This window comes from Vitis vinifera, chromosome 7 (genome assembly GCF_030704535.1).
Source record: "Vitis vinifera cultivar Pinot Noir 40024 chromosome 7, ASM3070453v1".
Classification (NCBI taxonomy): domain Eukaryota; kingdom Viridiplantae; phylum Streptophyta; class Magnoliopsida; order Vitales; family Vitaceae; genus Vitis; species Vitis vinifera.
This window is the reverse complement of record NC_081811.1, coordinates 30,194,200-30,218,035: the sequence shown is the minus strand read 5'-3', so window position 1 is coordinate 30,218,035 and position 23,836 is coordinate 30,194,200. Positions and strand designations below refer to the sequence as shown.

At 31.9% G+C, this 23,836-nt stretch overlaps 2 protein-coding genes across 13 annotated transcripts; one reads left to right on the top strand and one right to left on the bottom strand.

Annotated features, from left to right (window-relative positions):
- Positions 1-612: 612 nt before the first annotated feature.
- LOC100262735 (uncharacterized) lies at positions 613-23,836 on the bottom strand. Of its 12 annotated transcripts, none has more exons than XM_059738756.1 (9): positions 23,678-23,809; positions 15,995-16,168; positions 14,991-15,105; positions 7,472-7,541; positions 7,152-7,287; positions 6,936-7,037; positions 1,560-1,630; positions 1,400-1,465; positions 613-1,295 (listed from the first exon to the last, which is right to left on the bottom strand). In XM_059738756.1, the coding sequence occupies exons 5-9, from the start codon at positions 7,213-7,215 to the stop codon at positions 972-974; spliced, it is 627 nt and encodes a 208-aa protein (XP_059594739.1). In that variant the 5' UTR covers positions 7,216-7,287; positions 7,472-7,541; positions 14,991-15,105; positions 15,995-16,168; positions 23,678-23,809; the 3' UTR covers positions 613-971. The 12 variants fall into 12 exon arrangements, with proteins under 12 accessions (XP_059594739.1, XP_059594742.1, XP_059594738.1 ...); XM_059738759.1 differs by lacking the exon at positions 23,678-23,809 and adding an exon at positions 17,308-21,217 and having other exon boundaries at positions 7,152-7,290; XM_059738755.1 differs by lacking the exon at positions 23,678-23,809 and adding an exon at positions 17,308-21,215.
- Positions 11,591-13,313, top strand: LOC104879951 (uncharacterized). The gene is made up of 3 exons (XM_059738754.1): positions 11,591-12,350; positions 12,446-12,564; positions 12,674-13,313. The coding sequence occupies exons 1-3, from the start codon at positions 11,609-11,611 to the stop codon at positions 13,157-13,159; spliced, it is 1,347 nt and encodes a 448-aa protein (XP_059594737.1). The 5' UTR covers positions 11,591-11,608; the 3' UTR covers positions 13,160-13,313.

Here is a 23,836-nt window from a genome sequence, read left to right as displayed (position 1 = left end):
CCCGTCCCGTTGCCATCCTTATTTTTATCTTGTCAAACAAGCGTAGTATAAGGCCATTAAATTGGTTGTGTAGGATTTTTTTTAGAAAAATGAAATCTCATTGAATTTTCACAAATGATTCGTTATGACTTGTATATCATTTATTTTTTAGGCTCTTATTATGATACAAAAACATTAGAGATCTCAAATTCTTATGTTTAGTTAACTAAGAAAAATATAATATAATATAATATAATATAATATAATATAAATTATTTTAAAATGAATTTAAGAATAATATTCATTTTAACTCTTTATTCCTTTGAAGTCAACATAACTATCCTTTATGGATTGCCCAATTTATCATTATTGTTTGGGTATTACTTACTAGGTTTTCTTGATGGAACCATAACCACTTAATCATCTTAGTACCTTGAAATAGCAAGGAAGTCACAGGGAAGTCAATTGTTAACCTAGAATTCATTCTATGGAATCATCCAATAAGCTCCTTCTCTACGCTATTCATTTTAGTTTTGCTTTGTGAACAAATGGTCCATCTAGTGACCTAAGCTAAAACATTTTAGGAAGCATCAAGTAAATTGTAGAGACTCTTGTTGAAATAAATGTAGAAAATTTAATGGAATGGAAAATTTAATTACAAAACTGAAATGTAGAAAATTTAATAACAGATTTGGTAGAATAAAAACATCACAAAGCTTCCATGACATTCAAAATTTGAAGGGTACTCACAGGACTGTTTTCTCCATTAGCTGTCTAGTATGGCATATGCCCTGATAGATATTAATGGAGAAGCAAAAATCCCACCGCTGCATAAATTACAGCCTCATCAGACATTCAGAAAGCTCCCTCCTTCCTGCAGAGAAATGCCTTTCATGCTTGCTGCAACCCTTATAATCCTGATGGTTTCCCTCTCATTCCTAGAAAACAATCCCCATGAGTAGATTTCACTGTCCTATTTCTAATTAAGATTCTCACGAGAGCTCAACAATCTTTGGCCGCTTTTTTGAACCCCCATTTTTTTGGGGCACTTCCATGGAAGAATCCCCATGAGCAGACTTTGATCTTTTATGTTTCACAACAAAGCATGCTTTATTATTATTTTTGTCATCGTTTTTATCATCATCGCTGTCCTCATCATCGTCATTATCACTATCACCATAATTAGAGCTATCTTCAGATTCTGTTCCACTACTGCAACCAGCTAGAGGAACCACTGGTTGAAAACCTGCAATAGAAGATTCAGCTGCTGCCACAGCCTCAGGAGTCTGCAGATCAGCAATACCCAGCATCAAATCCTGTAATTGGATGCATCCAACAATTACAACCCATTAGCTGCTAGTTAGTCTAAAAAACAAACAAACAAACAAAATAAAGCAAAGACGAAACAAATTTCATATACCATTTCAATGTATTCAGATTCATTCCCCGTGAGCACCTCAATATCATAGTCCTTACCGGAATTGTCCTACATTTACATTATAAAAACTTAGAAATAAAGAGAACATGAATGGAAACCAGGCACACAATTTACTTTTTCCTCATCAGATTCATATGCATACCTTTGCATCAAGCTCCAGCTTTTTATTAGCTTCTGATATGACTCCTAGGAAATCTTTCACTTTTCCCAGAACTGCAGTAAAGTGAGGAAATTGGGCATCAAATTCAAATTCTGGGGAAAAGCATATTCTATAATTCCTTTTTTTTTTTTTTTTTTTAGCTCCAGCTTTTTATTAGCTTCTGATATGACTCCTAGGAAATCTTTCCCTTTTCCCAGAACTGCAGTAAAGTGAGGAAATTGGGCATCAAATTCTGGGGAAAAGCATATTCTATAAATCCTTTTTTCTTTTTTCTTTTTTTGGGTAGAAGCATCAATTTCCCTCAAAGATTGTTGGTAATTTTGATAACAATACAGAAATTCTAAGTAAAATGTGAAAATTCAGTGTCATGCATCCTACCGCTTTCCCTTCATCAATATACCCTGAATGTCATTTTATCCTCCCAAGTCCCAACCAAAAATTAGCCATCAATGCCCATGATATTAAAAGGTATCAAACTATTTGTTCTTTGAGATCATAATGAAAGATATAGCATGTGCTAAATACTAAAGAAACCAGGAAAAAAAGTCAACATTATTAATGATTTTAGTTCTTGTACATCAAGAACAACAGACATGGTATGTTTGAGATAACATAGAGCCCACAACTAGATGATCACTCCAAAACTAAATATCAATCACAACAATAAGAACTTCTAAATAATGATGATGAAAGATTTCATAATCGGGCCATGTTTTGTTATCACATCTGAGGGAAAAAAATAGAGGGGAAAAAGAAAGCAAAGAAAAGGCTAAGGAAAATAAAATGCAAGTCTGAGGACAACATTTTTGTTTTTTATTTTTCATCTCTCCACTCAATTTTCCTCGCATATTTGAACAGAGAGTTCAAAAGTGTTTAAATTGTATATGTAAAATTCTCCCTAATTCCATCATATTTTCTCTTCATAATCTTTGACCAAACAAGATAAACTTTTTTGTCCTCACCTCATTGTTTTGAGATTCAAACTTTAAATACTTCTAAAAGAAAGGGGAGAAAATTCAATCAGAAAATAGCATAACCATGTTAGCTTTCATGCATCTCAACCAAATGACACTTACAAAGCAAAGATTGAGGAGTAGCATCCATGATGGATGTTCACAGTAGAGAACACACTATTAGATGGTCCCAGTTGACATCCTGTTCCAAAAATACAAATACTGGGCTGACTTGAAGACCCTCAAGCCTAACCAATTGTTTAAAAACTTCAAAAATCTAGAAACTAAGCTATATATGAAGGTCATTAAAAATCAATTATTAAAAATGAGACAAAATAAAAAAAGAAGTTTCCTAAATTATTAATAATAAATAAATTGCAACAATTAAGTTCTTGGTAGGGGTATGCATCCTTTGACTGGTTCTGTTTTGAGCATTAAAATCTAACTAATCCGATCTAGTTAGTTTGGATGCACATAGAACTAAACTAACCAAATATGAGAGAACTTATCAATTTGATTCAATTTATGAACAATGACTGACTAAATCGGCTATTTCTGTTTGCTTGGGATAAAACCCAACATGGCTTAAATTGAGCATGCAGGGCAAAAAACATTAATAATATACTATTGCAACATGATAAAAAAAACCTTAGGCTCTATTCATATCATTCTACTACAACCCACATGAGAAACAACTAAGCTCTAGAGTTACACTAACACAACTAAATTCACATTATTATAACACACATCATCCCAGTTTGTTCAAAAGTATGAAGAATCATAAAAATTAATATTTCAAATCATAAAAATTAATATTTCAAACCATGAAAATTTACATCATAGGGAAGCCAATATAAGACAGGTATCCATAGGGGTATATAAATAATTGTCTTTGCGGTTCAGTTTACTTCCAAATTTTGGAATAGGAAACTGTAGACCAAACCAGTCCAATTTGGTTTTAAGCTTATAAAACTGAAATTATGAAAAACCATGTAAAACTTAATCAGTTCTGGTAGTTTTTCTGGATCACTTGGTTTTTTGTACACCCCTAGTTCTAGGTTTTAGGCATGAAGATGAAATTAAAATACTAAGAGAAGAAATATACTTATCCTCCCTTTCACTCCTCATAGAGGTTAGAAACCCTTCAAATAAAAATTAAAGAAAAGAAAGAAAAAGGGAACTCAATACTAAAAATATTAAACAGCTAACAAAAGCAATCCAAAAATCAAGGAAGTCTAATTTAATCACAAAGTTTTTGTTAGTTAATAATAAAATAATAATCTAAAGTATCTTCTTACAAAATGGACCTCTTTTCTGTACATAAAAAGTAGAATGGTTAACATTTATTTCCTATGAATCAAAATGAAACAAAATTTTACACTCACATCAATGTTTTAAAAAGCTAAAGGTGGTCTTCAAGTGTTTTGCCCAAGTAAGGCAGGGCGTAAGCCTCAAAGCAAAACAAGGCGCAAGCCTCAACTTAAACAAATAAATAATAAAAAAATTACTAAAAAAGAAACTTGCTCATAAAATCATAAGAAAAATGAAAAATAAAAAAGCATAAACTTTGTAATAATAAACTTATTATTCTCATAGTTTCATCAAATAATTTTCAACGTTACTATCACTAACCACTATCTCTAGTAAGATCCTCTCCAAGGGATATAATCATATCTAAATGCTATATTATCCACTCAATCTTCTTCTTCATTATTTTGTTAATAGTTTCTAATTTAGTTTATTTTTTCTCTTCAAACATTTTACCTTCTCTCATAGTTTCATCAAATAATTTTTAACATTACTGTCACCATCACTAGTAGGACCCTCCAAGGGATATTATAATCATATCTAATTGCTATATTATCCCTATTAGTGTTAATATCCACCCAATCTTCATTATTTTTTTCCTATCTATCAATGATAAAATAATACACACACAAGCACACTAGGACAGTCAACAATTCTACTATTCTTTTTTCGTTTTTTTTTTTTTTTTTTTAATTCGTACCAATTTCTCTATTCTTGCTTCTCAAACTCTCTTTTTCCATTCCATTTAAAAGGTTAATTGGAAGTCAACTAAGTTCTTATTTTGTAAAAAGTTTAACCAAGAGGGAACCTGATACAAAACTCAAGAAATCTATATCAAAAGCCAACAAAATCATAGTTGGCAATATAACTCATTAGAACTCATTGAATATTGAGGCCTAGCCCTATTAGAATATATATATATATATATATATATATATATATATATATATATATATATATCAAAAGCCCACAATGACCGAAAACCCTTCGAATATTTGAGGCTATAGCCCATGAGGCTTGAGCCTCGACTAGGTGAGGCTTGAGCTTAATTGAGGCTATAGCCTCAAGGCTAATTTGCATAGCCTCACCTCAAGGCATAAGCCTCAATAGCTTTTTAAAACACTAACTCACATTGAACCAACTAAAACAGAGTAGCATATTATTTGCCAAGAATAACATTATTGATGAATAGCAACATTATACAACCCATATATCTAACTTAAAGTTTTATGAAGCCAAGTTTAATGAAGTCATGCTTAAGGAGTATCCTATTGTAGAGGCTGTGGAATACAAGAAAGATGAGATGGGGGCTAATGGAGCCATGAGCTAGAGGGAGAGGTGCCAAATACAAAGATCCCACAAAACATGAGAACCATAAAGGAGCAACGAGAAATTACAAGATCATCAGCTGGCACATACACAGACACCCCACCTGCAGCCAACCATGCTTACACTCCCAATCCCCACAAGAACACGCTTACATAGGTTCTTAAAGAGTAAGCATTAACAAGCAAAAAGCATATTAAAAAGGAGGTAAATTAGCACATTATACATGGTATTAACATGCTAATTGCAATGAATTGTAGTTTCGAATTTACAACACACACACAAAGACAGGAATCCAATTGCCTTGGGATTTCTACATATAACAAACCAAACAAATCAGGAGTTTAATCTCCATAATAATGTTACATTACTGGAACTACAGTTGGATTAGCCACCAACACTGGAATTTTTAAAAGTCACATGGAAAGTTGGTAACTCGAGAGAACACTAAGAATCAATTAGACCCCTCGTCTTTGTTAAAGATAAAGGCTGTTCCATCCACTAAGCCCTTTTTCATTCACTTAAAAACACCATCCCATGACAATTTTAAGTTTTTAACTCAAGGACAACAACAATCTTAGATGAGGTGGTCTGTTATCCTAAGTCTAAACAAACTTACAAATATTGGAAGTCCAATTCATCTTAATGTCTTCTTCCTAATTCCAAACAAGCTTTTCCATTGAAGAAAACAGAGAATAACAATGACATCTTTGGACATATTGTATTTCCATTCGATGCCATACAAATAATTTCTAAGCAAGAATATTCTCCAAAGAGGTTCCAATTAATATAAAAGGTTAAAAAAAAAAAAAAAAATGTAAAAAAAATGGCTACTTAGAAGAGGATCAAATTGCGACAAAAGAAAATCCATCAATGCAAAACATTTTCATGAAAAATTTTCTCAATCGGATGAAAGTTTTCTATACCATCTTCATTGGAGTTCATTGATTGATTGGGTGCAGGCTAGGGTATAACCCTGTAGCTTCTTTTTTACAGTTGCCTTCCCTTTTTCCTCTTGGTGCTCTCTATGAACCTCCTATGTACACGAGTGCTCAGTGCACCCCCTTTTCATTAGGCTCTTTTTTAATTTTATATTATTTATCTATCCAAAAAATTATAATATATGTATATATATATATTACAAAACATGAGGAGGAAGTTTCTTCTAAGTTTTTGTTCACTATAAGGAAAAAAGGGAACCAACATACTTGTTTCCATAACCAATTGCACATGTACAAACAAATTCCGATAAAATTACTGCATTCAGTGCAAATTCTGAAAAAAATGGATTTAATTTGGAATTCCAGTTCACTGGAGCAGGGAAATCTTGCTTTCACTGAAGAACGATTGTCTATGTAACTTAAGCTTCCAAAAACAATGGTGTACAAAGCCATCAAACTGGGTAATTGGAACTTGAGCACCCAATCCAATTTCAAGACCCCAATTCACGGGAGCCAAGCCACCCTCTCTATTCTGATATCTTCTAAAAAAAATAAGGAATTTAATATTTTCCTTAAAAAAATAAAAATAAAAAAAGTTCTAAGTCCAATGAGTATTTGTTCATGATGCATGGGAAAAGGAGCAACTATCTTTGTACACCATAAAATGCACTATATGTAGAAGAAAAAAAAAACCCATGAAAACAGTTTGCAGCTAAACAAACAGAAAACAAAACAAAAAACAAATACAGAAATATCCTAAAAAAATTCACAAGAACTAAAAAATAAAAGAGAGAGAGAGAGAGAAGGAGGGAGAGAGAGAACAAAGTTACCTTGGCTTGAAGGCAGTGGGGTAGTGATGGGTTTTCCCTTAGGGTGATTAGGTTTCTGCAACTTGGACTCTGACCCATTCTTGCAAACAAGAAGTGTGGATTCTGCGGCATAGACACGTAGAAAAAGGTAATTTCCATATAGATGCCACCAATAACAACCAAAAAATAAAAAGGAGAAAACAAAAAAAAAAACATGACAGAAGAGAAAAAGAGAACCTAGGGATGAAGAAGAAGAGGCCTTATGCTCCAAGTGCAGAAGATCATTGCTGGTGTGCCCCATCTCTCTGTCTTTGTCTCTTGCTGTGTGTGCTATTTTTCAGATGCACACCCCTGTTTGCTTATCGGCCTTGTTCTGCTAGATTGAAAATAGAGTATATAAGAGCTCAAAAACCTCTTATGCTTTTTTTCCTCATTTATTTGTTTCTATTAATTACACTTTGACAAGTATAGAGTGTAGTTTCATATTAAAAATTAAGAGAAAAAGAAAGGGAATTAGATACATAACCCAGATTTAGTTCTCAGATCAATATGCATACCTTTGATCAAGCACCAGCCTTCTAATACCCTTTGCTCTGACTTCTAAGAAATATTTCTCTTTTCTCAGAACTACAGGAGACAGAGGAAATTGAATTATTTTCTAGGGAACAACCAGACTTTAATTTTGTTTTTTGGTAGAAGCATCCATTTCCTTCAGAGGGTATCATTAATTTGAACAATACAAGCAAAATACTTGATAAAAGGAGAAAGTTCAGTGACATGCATCCCTTTTATTTCAAGGATGACCTGAATATGGTTAGTTTATCCCCGAACTCAATAATGCCTGTCAATATTTTTAAAACTAAACAAATGATAGGAAGAGCCATGAAAAGAACCAGCTCTAGCTGCCTTTTTTTTTTTTATAGGCAAGCAAAAATATATAATAATTGCCTAAAAAAACACACAACAAAGTACATAGGTTGTATACAAAGTATGCCAAGCGGAAAAGGAAAAGAGCAAGGGGCTTAAAAAACAAAAGCCTTTCGCAAAGTCCCCAACCAATTTATGAAATTATCTTGAGCTCTAGCTTTTTAATCAGTATGTTTGAAGTGACACAAAAGATACCAAAATATTAGTTCTTACTTCTTAGACATCATAAGAATAGATATACAATATGCTAAATAGTATAGGACACAGGAAGAATGGCCAATTGTATTAATTATTTATGATCTAGTACATCATAACTACAGATATAGAGTGGAATGTGATAAGAAACATTAAATGATGATGACCCATTTCATAGTTGGGCTATGATTGATTTCAACGACTCTGAAAGATACCAAGGGCAATCATAAAAGGAAACGAAAGAAAAAGCCCAGAGAAATAAGACTCAACTTTTAGCCGAATAAATTTTCTTCACCTATATCCTCAATTTTCCTCACTTATTTAAACAGGAAATTGAAAGTTCTTAAATTTTGTACAAGCTTCCCCCTAATTTCCATCACATTTTTTTTCGTTTCTCATTTCCAACAAAAGAATTTGATTTTCCTTCTAAAACCTTTTTCCATAGTCAAGATCCAAACAAACTCCTAGGCTAATTGTAAAAAGATAGGAGGAGAAACATAAACTCAAGTTAAAGTGTCTTATGCTTTTGTGTCAACCATGTTATGACCGATTTTCTCTTTGGTTCCAAATCAAATAAATCCATGGGAGCATGGTATCTTAAGCTTGATAAATGAGAATCAGATATATGTGTAGAATAGAGGCATGACCACTACGTAAACCCACTTATCAAGATTTTGAAGGCCAAAAGTTCTCATATTCAATGTTGTTTAACTATCAATACATAAATAGTGAATCTAAGTAAGAGGTAAACAACATTACAACAATCCCACCATAGAACAACATTCCAACTCTAACCACCTCTCTCATATTTCAAAACCCCACACAAACTTGGGTTCCAAAAGGCTACCTCCTCATTAAGGACAATAACTAACTACCAAGCTTAGAATATGCCCAATAGATCAGTTCTGAAAAGAAAGGAGAGGAAAAGAAGAAGAGAAACCAATCTTCCTCCGCAAACCCACACTCGGAACTTTGAATAATTCAATGAGTCCGATTGCAAGAAAATCTACAGCAGTGAACAAGCACTGGCACCAGAGTTGAAGGGGAGGAGATGGCACTAGCATAGGTGGAGTAAGTTAGCTCACAACAGGAATTTCGGAGACAGATAAACCCTAGCCATCTTTCATTTCTTTCTGTATCCCATAAGATGAACAAGTGGGTCAATGGGTTAGGATGTTGGCCCAAGAATGGGTTGTGTTATACATATGGACCCAACTCAACCCAATTTATACCAATTTGTAATTTAAATAGAGCTTCTGCAGAAAAATACTAGCCAAAATAAATTTGAGTTGACTTGGCTATTCAAGCAACCTAAAATAACACAAATCTAAGTATCCTAAGATACATATTATAAGTAGTAAAAGTTTATAGACTTTGTTCTTCTATGCATATACATCGCCTACTTTCCCATATATTTCACCTTTATTATTTATCTATAACAATCATTAATAAATTCACCTTCATGATAAATTCACCTATTTATTATTTATGAGGTTCGAGTTATAACCTATAAAATTAAATTCATTTTATTTATTTTCCACTTCAAACTTTTCATTTTACAAGTTCAAATTGAATGCCTGAGCATAGTTCTGAAAGGCGCGCCTAGGCTCGGGGCGGCGCAACGCCACCCTCCGGCGCCTCGCCTAAAGAGAGGCGACGCCCCTTCACGAAGGCGCCGCTTAGGCGCGCAAGGCGCTCGCCTCCAGCAAGGCGCAAGGCGCTCGCCCGAGTCGCCTCCGACGGCCCGACCAGGTTCGCGCTCCTCCTTCTCCTTCTCCTTCTTCTTCTTCTTCTTCTTCTTCTTCCTCCTCCAGTCGGGTTGCAGAGACGCAGTAGCCCTAGCTTTTTTTTTAGTTTTTTTTTTTATTTTATGGGCCCAAAACAACGCCGTTTTGGACACTGTGCACTTAAGTGAACAATAACCAAAACGACGTCGTTTTGGACCCTGTTCTTTAAAAAATAAAAACTCCTTCCATCCAGCCCCCTTTTCTGCTCTTTTTCAACCCGAGACCACTGCCATTTTTTGCCCTAGCCTCTTCCGTGCTGGAGAAGTGAAGAAGAAGAAGAAAAAGAAGAAGAAAAATAAGGGGAAAATAGGAGAAAAATAAAGGGGAAATAGTCACGTACCTTCCGGACCTCGGTATTTTTCTTTTTTCTTCACTTTTCTGCATTTTTTTCCATTCTTACCTCATAACTCTCATTGGTAATTTTTTTTTTAAAATATAAATATTATATTTTGAGTTTTTGACATGAAAATTTTACAAAATAAAAATAAATAAATAAAAAGCACTCATGCATATTTGTTGTTAATGTGATATTTGATAATGTGATATGCATTTTTTTTTTCAATTTTTTTTCTTAATTTAATTATAATTATTTTATTGTGGAGTATAGATAATTTGTTTGCAAGATGGATAATGAGAGTGAGACTCAAGTGGACTCTAGTGCAAGTAGAAGAAGAGATCCGGGGTGGAAATATGGTCGTTTGGTTAATGAAAAAGATTTGAACACCATCATATACATTTTTTGTGATAAAGTAACCAAAGGAGGCATCTATAGACACAAACAACATCTTGTTGGTGGATATAGAAATGCTAAAAAGTGTAGAAAATGTCCGGAACATGTTAGAGAAGAAATGGAAGAGTATATGAGTTCCAAGAAAAATCAAAAAGAGCAAATGAATATGGGGAGCAAATATGTTAATGAAGATTTGTTTGGTTTGGAAGATGAAGATATTGGTGAGGAGATTAATAGTAGAACGAATATCACCAACATTTCTAGTGGAGGTAGTAACCGAGGAGGAAGTGGTGGTAGGACGTTTTCTTCAAAAAAACCAAGACAAAAAGGTCCTATGGATCATTTTTTCACTCCTAATGCAGAGATGGTTGTTCAAAATCAAAGGAGTGGAAAGATGAATCAAACTACCATCAATGATGCCTACAAAAAGGAAGCAAGAGAAAGAGTTTGCACGCTTATCACAAGATGGATGTATGAGGCTGCTATTCCATTTAATGCAGTCACATATCCGAGTTTCCAACCAATGATTGAGGCTATTGGCCAATATGGTGTGGGTATGAAGGGACCAACTTTTCATGAGGTAAGAGTTACTAACCTTAAGAAAGAATTGGCTCTCACAAAAGATTTGATGAAAGATCATATGGTGGAATGGGGGAAAAATGGATGTTCAATTATGTCGGATGGATGGACCGATAGGAAAGAGAGAACTTTGGTGAACTTTTTGGTTAATTGTTCAAAGGGAACCATGTTCATGCAATCCATTGATGTTTCTTCAATGATTAAGACGGGAGAAAAGATGTTTGAATTACTTGACAAATGGGTAGAGCAAGTTGGTGAAGAGAATGTTATTCAAATTATAACAGATAATCACTCAAGTTATGTGATGGCAGGTAATAAATACTATTTCTTGAATTTTTATTTACTTTTAAAATTTGAATTATTTATCTTGAGAACTTATGTAAATTTATTATCTACAATTTCATATAAGGAGGTTGTTAGAATTAAAGCGTCCACATTTGTATTGGACACCATGTGCTGCACATTGCCTTGACTTGATGTTGGAAGATATTGGAAAGCTACCAAACATCAAGAGGACATTGGAGAGGGCTATATCACTAAATGGGTATATTTATAATCGCTCAGGGCTACTCAACATGATGAGGCGGTTTACTGGACAAAGGGAATTGCTTAGGCCTGCTAAGACTCGGTTTGCAAATGCTTTCATCACATTATCGCGATTGCATGAACAAAAAAACAATTTGAGGAAGATGTTTACAAGCTCAGATTGGTCAGATAGTAAATGGGCAAAAGAGCAGAAGGGGAAAACTATAGCCAACATAGTTCTAATGCCTTCATTTTGGAACACTATTGTGTTTTGCTTAAAGGTTTCGGGTCCCCTAGTTCGTGTGCTTCGTTTGGTTGATGGTGAAAAAAAAGCTCCTATGGGATACATCTATGAGGCCATGAATAGAGCTAAGGATGCAATTGTGAGAAGTTTTAATGGAAATGAAGAGAAGTACAAAGAAATCTTCAACATCATTGATAAGAGGTGGGAGATTCAGCTTCATCGGCCTTTACATGCAGCAGGGTACTTTTTGAACCCGGAATTCTTCTATGATAAGCCAGAAATAGAGCATGATGCCGAGATTATGAGTGATTTGTATAAATGCATCTTAAGGCTAACAAGAGACCCTGCTAAGCAAGAAAAAGTTGTGGCCGAAGTGAGTTTGTTCACAAATGCCCAAGGACTATTCGGGAATGAGTTAGCTGTTAGGACAAGAAAGACTAGAGCACCAGGTTAGTTATTTAGTTTTGTTTATTTAAATTATTAGATTGTATTTTTGCTAAAATGGGTGAATTGTTTCACTAAATTGTTAATATCTATACTACAGCTGAATGGTGGGCTGCATATGGAGCTTCAGCTCCAAATTTGCAAAAGTTTGCAATGAAAGTCCTCAACTTAACATGCAGTGCATCAGGTTGTGAACGGAATTGGAGCATCTTTGAAAATGTGAGTGACCAAATCCAAAATAATTACAAGTAATAGTCTAATAGAGTCTTGAATGTAACTTAAAAGTTAAAATTTTAAAATATATTTATGAGCTTATGAATTTTTGCAGATTCATAGCAAGAGAAGAAATAGGTTAGATCATCAACGCTTGAATGATTTGGTGTACATCAAGTATAATCGAGCCTTGAAGAGAAGATACAATGAACGTAACACCATTGACCCAATTTCCTTGAAAGATATAGATGATAGCAATGAATGGTTGATAGGGAGAATGGAAGATGAGGATTCTCATGGAGGTGCACAAGATGATTTTGTATTTGATGATGACAATTTGACATGGGGTGATGTTGCTAGAGCTGCTGGAGCTAAGGAGGCCAAGTTTGATACTAGAGCTAGAGCTAGAGCAAGCTCAAGCATAATACCACCAACAAGGGGGATAGCTTCAAGTTCTAGAACTTTGCCTTCTTATTCACTAATAGATGAAGATGAAAATGGAGACATAGTTGATTTAGCAGATGAAGAAGATGGGGAAGGCTACAAATGTGGTGATGGAAATGATGATGATGATGATTTTGTTGATTTAGAGGAGAAGTGATGATTGCTTGTTGTGGACAAATTTGTGATTTAAGTGTTTTTTAATGATGTTTTTGAATTGTGGACAAATTTCATGTTTTGGACCTTTAGGTTTGGAAACTTTGAATTTGGATATGTATTAGGCAATTAGCAATATGGATTTGGATTTGTTTTTATGCTTGGAGTTCTTTATTTTTATGTTTTTTGTTTATTAAATTAAAGTTTTGGATGATATTTGATGATTTATGTGTTTAGGACAAATAAATGATTGTTAAATTTGATTATATTATATAAAAATATATATGTAAATTAGGGTGCGCCTCACTTCACTAAAGCCCGCGCCTTAGATGCGCCTTGCGCCTCAGGCTCCAGGACTACTTTGCGCCTTGGTGCGCCTTGAGCCTTTTAAAACTATGTGCCTGAGTAAGCACATTCAAGAGAGACAATAGAGACGACCCTGCTAGAAGAGGCTATTGTTTGAGAAATCAAAAGGCAATATCAGAAGCTTGATGTGGGTAGATCAGTATACTTGGAGGAATACTCCAAGAAGAGGAATACTCCAAGAGGAGGAAAACCGATTCTACAACAAAAACAGTTATTTCGCACGAATGTTACCTATAACTTACTTGAGGAATTCAAAGCATTTTGAGCCTTGTCATTAGTTTCAATAGTCTTAAAAGTTTTTGTTCCAGGGGTACATTTTTTATATCCAGTTCCAAACTTGCCTGAAGGTTGATCGGGTTCACCCATGTCCAATAGTTTTTAATTGATCTAGTTGGTCCAAGTCTTAGGTGGTGTTTGTCTTTTTTAAGTTAATGTTGAATGCAATTTACTTTTAGATTCCAACTGTTTGTTTTAAAAAAAGAAAAAAAAAATTAAACTTTTAACATTTTTACCAATATTTTTAGTTGACTAGAAAAGGTTAAATATGTAGTTTTTTTCTTAATCTAAAGAGTTAGCTAATTCATACTTCTAACCCCCAACCCTCACACCCCACACTCAGTATGAAAAAAACAAACAACTTAATACTTAATACTATTAAGTTATAATTAGAGTTAAGTTAAATTAAGTTCTATTTAAATTTTAGTAAAAAAACAAACACCACCTTAGCTTTTCTTGCTACCAACAGTACGTAGTTAGTCATTCTTCAATCTTCTCCACAAGATCTTCACCCAAAATTTTCTCTTAGAAGCAATTCCCTAAAACCCTAGAAGTTACCTTGATTTTCTTCTTTCTCTAATCTGTTCTCCATAACTTCCAAATTCTCCAACCTCTATACCTAACTTGTACAACCTTAGCAAAACCAGATGAGTTATAGTCTTTTGACCTTAAAATTCAAAACAAACAATTCTAAAACAAAGACGCTCATTTCCGAAAACAAAAACAGACACAAAAAAAATAAAATAGGATAAAATAAACATTCGACAATAAAGCACCATCTCAACATACAGAAATGACAACAACACATAACCATGATTTGGAAGTTAGTTCTTCTACCAAACTACAACCCCCAAATCTCGTAAGAGTGTTTTTGACTTCTTTTCTATAGTTTCTTAATCAATTTCTTTCCTCACACTTTCTTAGCAACAAAACGGGATATAGCCACCGTGTTCTTGCTCAGAAATGTGGGGCGAAACGTCGAAGTAAGTGGAATTCCACATCCTAGAAAACTATAAGATGCAGAAACCATAACTTGTAACGGAATCCCACATCCTAGAAAACTATAAGAAGCAGAACCCATAACTTGTAATTTTCTTCTTCACCTTTTTCCTTCAATTTCTCTCCAACCAAACAGAAGAGCAAAGAGGGAAAAAAATAAAAAAGATCTGATAGAGAACTCAAAGGAAAAATACCCTCTTATGAGTCTGAGGGTGAGCCCGCTGATCTTCTTCGTCCTTTTGTCTCTGGCAGGTGGCTTAGGGCTTTGTTTCACCAAACAAGCCCCTCTTTTGACTCATTTATTTCACCCTGTTTTTACCATAGGTGTTAAATACATAAAAAAATTATTTTAGGTGTCTTTAATTTCATTTTTACTAATAAATGTACACATGTCAAAAGCAGGAGAAAGAATATGAAAAAGGTCCTACAAAAAAATTAGTACTCGTGAATTGAATTTATTCTTTGAGACTTATATAAAAATCAAATAATTTAAGTTAAACATGAAACCAAATTTGGGCATCAAATTTTATGATAATAAAATTATTTTTTAACCAATTTTTTTAGATTAAAAAAATAAATACTACTTCAGTCCTTAGTCATAACCATGGATGAAAGTTTCCATTTTTTTGGCCGAAATTTCGGGTTGCCGTGGCCGGCGATTCGAAAGAGGGGGGCGAAATGTCGATGGGAGAAATTTCGCCAAATTTCGGTTAAAATCGGCGAAAAAATCGCTGAAAAACGGTTGCAGGAGAAAAATCGGCGAAATCTTCAAAAATATGCCGGCCGCTGCAATTTTATCGCCGAAAATCGGTTTGTATCACCAATTTTTCGGGAAATTTCCCGATATTTCCTACCAGCCCAGCCCTCGCACAACATACAAAATCATTCCAATTTGTTTTTTATCATGATTTGCAGGCAAGGTTGTGTTTTTCAGCCTGGCTCAAAAATCGTGGATTTAGGGTTCGTGAAATTTAAATCCAATGGCACAAAAGCAAGGCGACCCTAGAACAGATCCAGAAAACACAGGGAGCAAAAAAAAAAAGCAATTTTTTTTTGTTTTCCTTGGGGGTTTTGCATGGATTTTCTCGGAAATCAAACAAGGATGAATTTCCCCAGAAATCGAATGGGTGATGGATTTTCTTGGGAATCAAACGGGTGTTGCAAAAAAATAAAATGTAATAAATGATTAGATTAGAACCTGCGAGGATTGAGAGTGAAAGAGGAAAGTAGGGTCGATTCGCTCGTCCGGGGGAAGCTTCAGCAAAGGGCTTTTTTATGCCCGAGTGAGACAAGAGGGCAGCTTCAGTTTTGATGCGCGAGTGAGAGAAGTAGGTCTTCAGGGCTTTTTGATGCCCGAATGAGAGAAGCCCTTCTGATTTTTTAGAATTAGTAGAGATACAAAAAAAAATGGTAACAAATCATCACTCCCACGGAGATACAAATTGAACTTGGAAGTGATCTAACGATCAAAATTGAACCCATCAACCATATAATAATATATACAAATTAGTGGTATTTAATGAAATCAAGTTAATATATACAAATTATTGGTATTTAATGAAATCACATTTTTCATTAAGCTTGATAATGAATGTACAATTATAAAATTCATATTTTTTTATCCACCCACATAATATAATTATATCTAATATCACAAATCATATAATATATATATCAAATTATTCAACAAAACAAATTTAAATTGTCTATTATACTTTTAATTACATTATTATGAGACTTTTTTTATATTTTCATGAGTTTTGATCAATTTTTTGCCTATCAAAATTTTTTTTCAAAATATCCATCGATATTTTTCCGATATATCTGTAAAATCAAGTCATCAATATATCCGTGATTACCGATATTTTCATCCTTGGTCATAACATATATATCTTTTACACTAAATTTATAAAAATAAAAATTATGGATTAAAAAAATCTTTAAAAAAAATAAAATTCTCAAACTAATAGATTGTCAAACAAAACTCATGAGAAGAGCTAAAGTGAAAATTTTGAAAAGGATAGAAAATGACAAAAGAAGATAAATAAAAAATTAAACTTTAAAAAGAACAAAATTTATAATGAATGAGAAATTTGTAAAGTTTTCAAAATTTTAATGATAAATTTTTATAACATTAATTATATTAATAATATGGTTTTAAAAAGAATGAAATTCATAACTTTAAGACATTTTTAGAATGAAAAAAAAAAGTGAAGAGTAAATAAAAATATGAATGATTGGTTTTCATACACTTTTTTTTCAAAATTTTAAAAATAAATTCATGCAGACAATAATTAAATCTGTCTAATTATCTCCAAGCATAAAAACGGAACATACAACAGTTCATGCACGCAATAATTAATTCATGCAAACAATAATTAAATCTGTCTAATTATCTCCAAGCATAAAAACAGAAATATTTAATATCTAATACTGTCTAATTTATTGCAGAAATTTAAGCATAATAACACAAATATTTGAATCTGAAAGTATTGTTTATTGAAAATATACCTTAATACAGAGAGCTGATGAATATAGGTTGTTGACAGTAGAGGGATGACTCTAACTCAAAGAAAATTACAAGAGAAAATTTTTGAACTCTAAAATTTTTGCACTCTCTAATTTTTTTCTGCTCTTGAAGCTATCTCTTTTGAACTCTCGAACCCTTGCCAAACTCTTGCTTTCTTCTCAACTCTTTTCCCAACTCTGCCTCAGGAAGAAGCCTTGGAGTTCTATTTATAACAGAGACTCTGGGCTTCAAGAAGGCTTTGTTCCTTTGATTTCTTCCACGTGTATGGAGATTGCAGAAGGTAAGGTTCTTTTCTTCCTCTTCATTTTTATCACATGGCTATTGAGTCACCTTCTTGCTTTTTACTTTTGAGTCATAGTAAAAGACGAAATTTACTATTCAAAAACACTATTCACTTTTTTTTTTTTTTTTTTTTTTTACTGGATAATTACAAATGTACAAAAGATTCTTGATATCTCTTAACTGAGCATTTCTAAGAGATATTTTTCAAACTTTTGTCTGGCTTCTTTTTCCAATACATATTCTCTTTTGTACTTATCAACAAGATAAGTAAATTGAGTTTGAAACAAAAAAGGAATTTCAGGAAAGTTGTTTGCAGAGATGATTTTTTGAATATTGTCTTCAGCAATGAGATTATAGTTAGAAGAACTATATATCTTAAAGTCAAGGTCTCTTGCAATCATTCTTGATCTCCAATGTCTGATTTGTTTTTTGATACTGGATTTAGTACAAGGTCAAGGGTCCTCTGTATCAAACAACTGATATTTTCTCTGATTTGCTTTGAACAAAATGAGATGTTGAGCAGGGTAGACTCCTCCATCATTCGACCATTCAGGAGGTTTACTTTCTATGATGAGTTCAACAGATTTGAAATCATTGATGAAGGCATTTAAAATACAGACAACTAATTTTCTTCCAAATTTATCAATTTGATCAGGATGAGAGAAAATCAATTGATAAAGAACTCCATAGTCCACGAGGAGGGTTGGAGTTAGCTGAATTGATTAAGGATAAAATTGTGATTATTTTATGTGACAATGACCATAACAAAAAGAAAATCATAAATCAATAAAATAGAAGAACAATTCAAAATGTCTCTGGATTCAATAGTAAAACCTCCTACAACAGTCAATGCAATTTCTAATAATTTTGTAAGTAGAAAAAATTATTATACAAAACTCTCTTTTCCTGATGTCCAATTAGAAGAAAGAAATTATCAATTAGCTGCTAGTTATAATGGTAGTAGTTTCTATGAATGGAATATAGATGGAATGAGTGAACATCAAATAATCAATCTGCTTCATGAAATGATGATGGCTGCTAATGCATATAGAATCAAGACTAGTAATTCTGACTTTCATGCTGCCGGTGCCTTAGTCATAGGATTCACTGGTTTGCTTAAAGGATGGTGGGATCATTATTTGAGTCAAAATGATAGAGAATATATATTAAATGCAAAAAAGACAATAATCAAAGAAGAAGGAACATTAGTCCAAACTTATGAAGAAGATGCTGTCAATACTCTAATATTTGCAATAACAAAACATTTTATAGGAAATCCAGTCTATTTTCAAGAAAGAACTTCTGAAATCCTTAACAATCTTAGATGTCCAACATTTCAAGATTTTAAGTGGTATAAAGATATGTTTTTAGTCAAAGTTATGTCAAGACCTAATTGTGGAAATCATTATTGGAAAGAAAATTTTATATCAGGATTGCCCACCTTATTTGCAGAAAAAGTTAGACAAAGAATAAGAAATATTCATAATGGTAGGATTCCTTATGAGTCATTAATATATGGATAATTAATTACTTTTGTTAATAATGAAGGTTTAGCCCTTTGTACAGATCTTAAATTAAAGAGTCAAATGAAAAAAGAGAAACAAGATAACAGAAAAGAATTAGGAAAATTTTGTTCATATTACGGTTATGATACATTAGTTGCCCCTTCAAAAAGAAAAAATAAACAAAATAAAATAAAAAATAAAAAACCTTCAACAGAATCAAAATTTCAAAAGAAGTTTGTAAAAGTTATTCCTAATAAATCAAAACCTCCAAATAAATCAAATTTAAAAAAGAAAACCCCTACTTGTTTTAAATGTGGAAAAGTAGGTCATTATTCAAGAAATTGTCAATTAGAAAATAAAATCAATTCATTAGAAATAAGTGATAAACTCAAAAATTTAATGATAGGATTAACGATTGATAAAGAAAATGATGAATCAAATGAAAATTATGAATCAAAAGAAGATAATCAAATCCTTATAATTCAAGAAATATCAAGTGAAGAATCAAGTCTAGAAGAAGAATCAGATAATAAAAAAGATTGTGATGGTATTTGTGCATACTCATATAAATCAATAAATGTGATTTCAAAATATTCAACAACTCCTTCTTACATCATTATTCGAAATTATGTGCCTCTCATAAATTCAATATATTTTCAAATTTGGTATGATAAAGACAAAACCATTAGATATCTATTTCATTCTTCAATAGAGATACTAACAATTGAACTTTGTTTACAGATGGAGCAAGAAAGAATTACATTTGGGAAATTTACTCTTCCAGTAATTCCTAAATGTAATCTGTCATTTCGGATTCATAAAGACATAGAAGGATTAGACAGATCACAAAAATGCATTTTAGACAACCTCTGAAATGCAAAAAGTGATATTCAAAAGTTGGAAGCTTTAAATGTCTTATCTTTTCATTTTAAACAGTTAAATGATAAATTAGAAAGTTTTTCTAACCCTTCAAGTTTTGATATACATTGCACCCCAATGGATACAGATCTTGAAAATTTTATTTGCAGGGAAAAAGCAGAAGAAGTCAAAGATGCATTTTCAAAAGATTTTCAAAATGAATTTCAAAAAGGACTTTCAAAACCAAATGAAGATTCAAAACTTTATGAGGAAAGCTAAGAATGTCAAATTTCCAGATTTTCATTTTTCAAGTTAAAAAATTTGGACCTTCTTGAAAGCATTAGACAGATGATCTGTGAGAAGGCTAAAGCTACAGGAGAAGCAAGGCAAGAGCATATCATGCAATTTCTTGCTGACTGTAGCACTTTTGGAATTACTATTCAAGAGATGAGCTTCACTTGGATTTCTTGTTATGACAACACTTATAATAATTGTCCAAAGACCGATCCCTTGTGTAGAGAAATTCCATTAGAAAGGCATGACTGTAAGTGTGCTCTTACTTACAGTATATGCAAAGCCAACATTGACCTAGACAGTTATAAACCAATAGTCATTAAATTCAACAATGAGTCGATAGAGTTAACTCCAACCCTCCTCGTGGACTATGGAGTTCTTTATCAATTGATTTTCTCTCATCCTGATCAAACTGATAAATTTGGAAGAAAATTAGTTGTCTGTGTTTTAAATGTCTTCATCAATTATTTCAAATCTGTTGAACTCATCATAGAAAGTAAACCTCCTGAATGGTCGAATGATGGAGGAGTCTACCCTGCTCAACATCTCATTTTGTTCAAAGCAAATCAGAGAAAATATCAGTTGTTTGATACAGAAAACCCTTGGCCTTGTACTAAATCCCGTATCAAAAAACAAATCAGACATTGGAGATCAAGAATGATTGCAAGAGACCTTGACTCTAAGATTTATAGTTCTTCTAACTATAATCTCATTGCTGAAGACAATATTCAAAAAATCATCTCTGCAAACAACTTTCCTGAAATTCCTCTTTTGTTTCAAACTCAATTTACTTATCTTGTTGATAAGTACAAAAGAGAATATGTATTGGAAAAAGAAGCCAGACAAAAGTTTGAAAAATATCTCTTAGAAATGCTCAGTTAAGAGATATCAAAAATCTTTTGTACATTTGTAATTATCCAGTAAAAAAAAAGTGTATGAAGTTTGAAGGTGTACAAAGTTTGTGTAAAAAAAAAAAAAAAAAAAAGTGAATAGTGTTTTTGAATAGTAAATTTCGTCTTTTACTATGACTCAAAAGTAAAAAACAAGAAGGTGACTCAATAGCCATGTGATAAAAATGAAGAGGAAGAAAAGAACCTTACCTTCTGCAATCTCCATACACGTGGAAAAAATCAAAGGAACAAAGCCTTCTTGAAGCCCAAAACCTCTGCTATAAATAGAACTCCAAGGCTTCTTCCTGAGGCAGAGTTGGGAAAAGAGTTGAGAAGAGAGCAAGAGTTTGGCAAGGGTTCGAGAGTTCAAAAGAGATAGCTTCAAGAGCAGAAAAAAATTAGAGAGTGCAAAAATTTTAGAGTTCAAAAATTTTCTCTTGTAATTTTCTTTGAGTTAGAGTCATCCCTCTACTGTCAACAACCTGTATTCATCAGCTCTCTATATCAAGGTATATTTTCAATAAACAATACTTTCAGATTCAAATATTTGTGTTATTATGCTTAAATTTCTGCAATAAATTAGACAGTATTAGACATTAAATATTTCTGTTTTTATACTTGGAGATAATTAGACAGATTTAATTATTGTTTGCATGAATTAATTATTGCGTGCATGAACTGTTGTATGTTATCAATATATCCGTGATTACCGATATTTTCATCCTTGGTCATAACATATATATCTTTTACACTAAATTTATAAAAATAAAAATTATGGATTAAAAAAATCTTTAAAAAAAATAAAATTCTCAAACTAATAGATTGTCAAACAAAACTCATGAGAAGAGCTAAAGTGAAAATTTTGAAAAGGATAGAAAATGACAAAAGAAGATAAATAAAAAATTAAACTTTAAAAAGAACAAAATTTATAATGAATGAGAAATTTGTAAAGTTTTCAAAATTTTAATGATAAATTTTTATAACATTAATTATATTAATAATATGATTTTTAAAAGAATGAAATTTATAACTTTAAGACATTTTTAGAATGAAAAAAAAAAAAAGTGAAGAGTAAATAAAAATATGAATGATTGGTTTTCATACACTTTTTTTTCAAAAAATAAAAATAAAATAAAAAATTTATATTAAATTTTAAAATTCTTATGGAAAAATTATTAACTTGTATTATATTGTTCAAAATTATTTTTAAAAATTATAATTTTTAATTCGCTTTTAAAAACCATTATACATTTTTGTAAAACTTATTATTATTTTTTGTTTCTAAAGATAGAAAATAGAATCCAAATTAAATTAAATAATTTATATAAAAAAAATGTATAATATATCAAATTATTCAATCGAAAAAATATAAGTTTTATTTTAAAAATATTTAAAAAAAATCAAAAGAATTAAAATCTTTTTCATTATTTTGACAAATTTTATATCAAAATCTTAATATATTTAAAATAATGTTGTAATTTTCTTAAAATTTAAATTTGTTTAAATAAATAATATAAATGAATTGTGAAACCTTTTATTCAATAATTATCTAATATAATAAGTGTTATTATGAATTTACTATTATTTAATTAAATATAAAAATTTAAAAGATGTAAATATCTTTAAATGAATAAAAATCTTCGTTATAAAAAGTAAAAACTTTCATGTAATTTTTTTATAAAGAAATCAATTTATTTCATTGAAGAAATGAAAAATAGGTTAGGATAAAAAGAAAAAATTAACAATAAATATAAGTATTAAATACATTTTATTTATTTTCTCAAAACACATTTAAATATGATTTACCATGGTTCAAATTTGTTATAAAAATTAATAATAAATATAACTATTAAATACATTTTATTTATTTTCTCATAACACATTCAAATATTTCAAAAAAAACGTAATTTGTGGGAGAATTCCAAACAAATCCTAATTGTTTTTCATTAGATTGAAATTGGAAAAACACTTTAAGATATCTCCTACCATAACAAAAACTTATTTCTCATCTTTTGCTTCGAGAAAGAAAAAGAAAAAAAAGCTGTATTGCCGAATCATCGTTGGGGAAAATTACACAATTCAAAATTTTAATTACCTTTTTTCATATTTTAGTTCCGCGGGTGTTCAATGAGAAACTCTAAAATTACAAACTTCCAGCAATAGCATATCCAACTTATAAAGCACTTTTAGTGCAATCCGACCATCTGTTTGGCTACCAGGAAAAATATAGAAATATAAAAGAAAACCACATTTTGATTACTATGTTATCTCTCTCACTCCCTTTGGCTACCAAAAATCCGAGACAAAAAAAATAAAAAAGTAAAAATTTCAAATCAAGCAAGCCTAAGTATCTTATGTGTTTTAGGTGAAGTGAAGTTTTATGCATTCCCGAACCCTAGACGGTGAAAAATTTACAATTTAAAATTCCCTTTTAAGTTTCTCATTATTTTCTCAGCATCCAAACGATTGTATCTAACGTAGAAGTCGATTAATTGAACTGGGAAAATAAATTGGAACAGTACCTTGAACTGAGATATCAACCAATACGCAGAGGAACGATTGAATGCTTCGGCCGAACTTCGGAGAAGTGATGTCGACCGAAACGCAGACCTGTGGAGAAAGGGATGACAGGGTGCTTTTGCCCAAACAAAAATTAGGGCTACGTTCATTCAGCTAGTTAT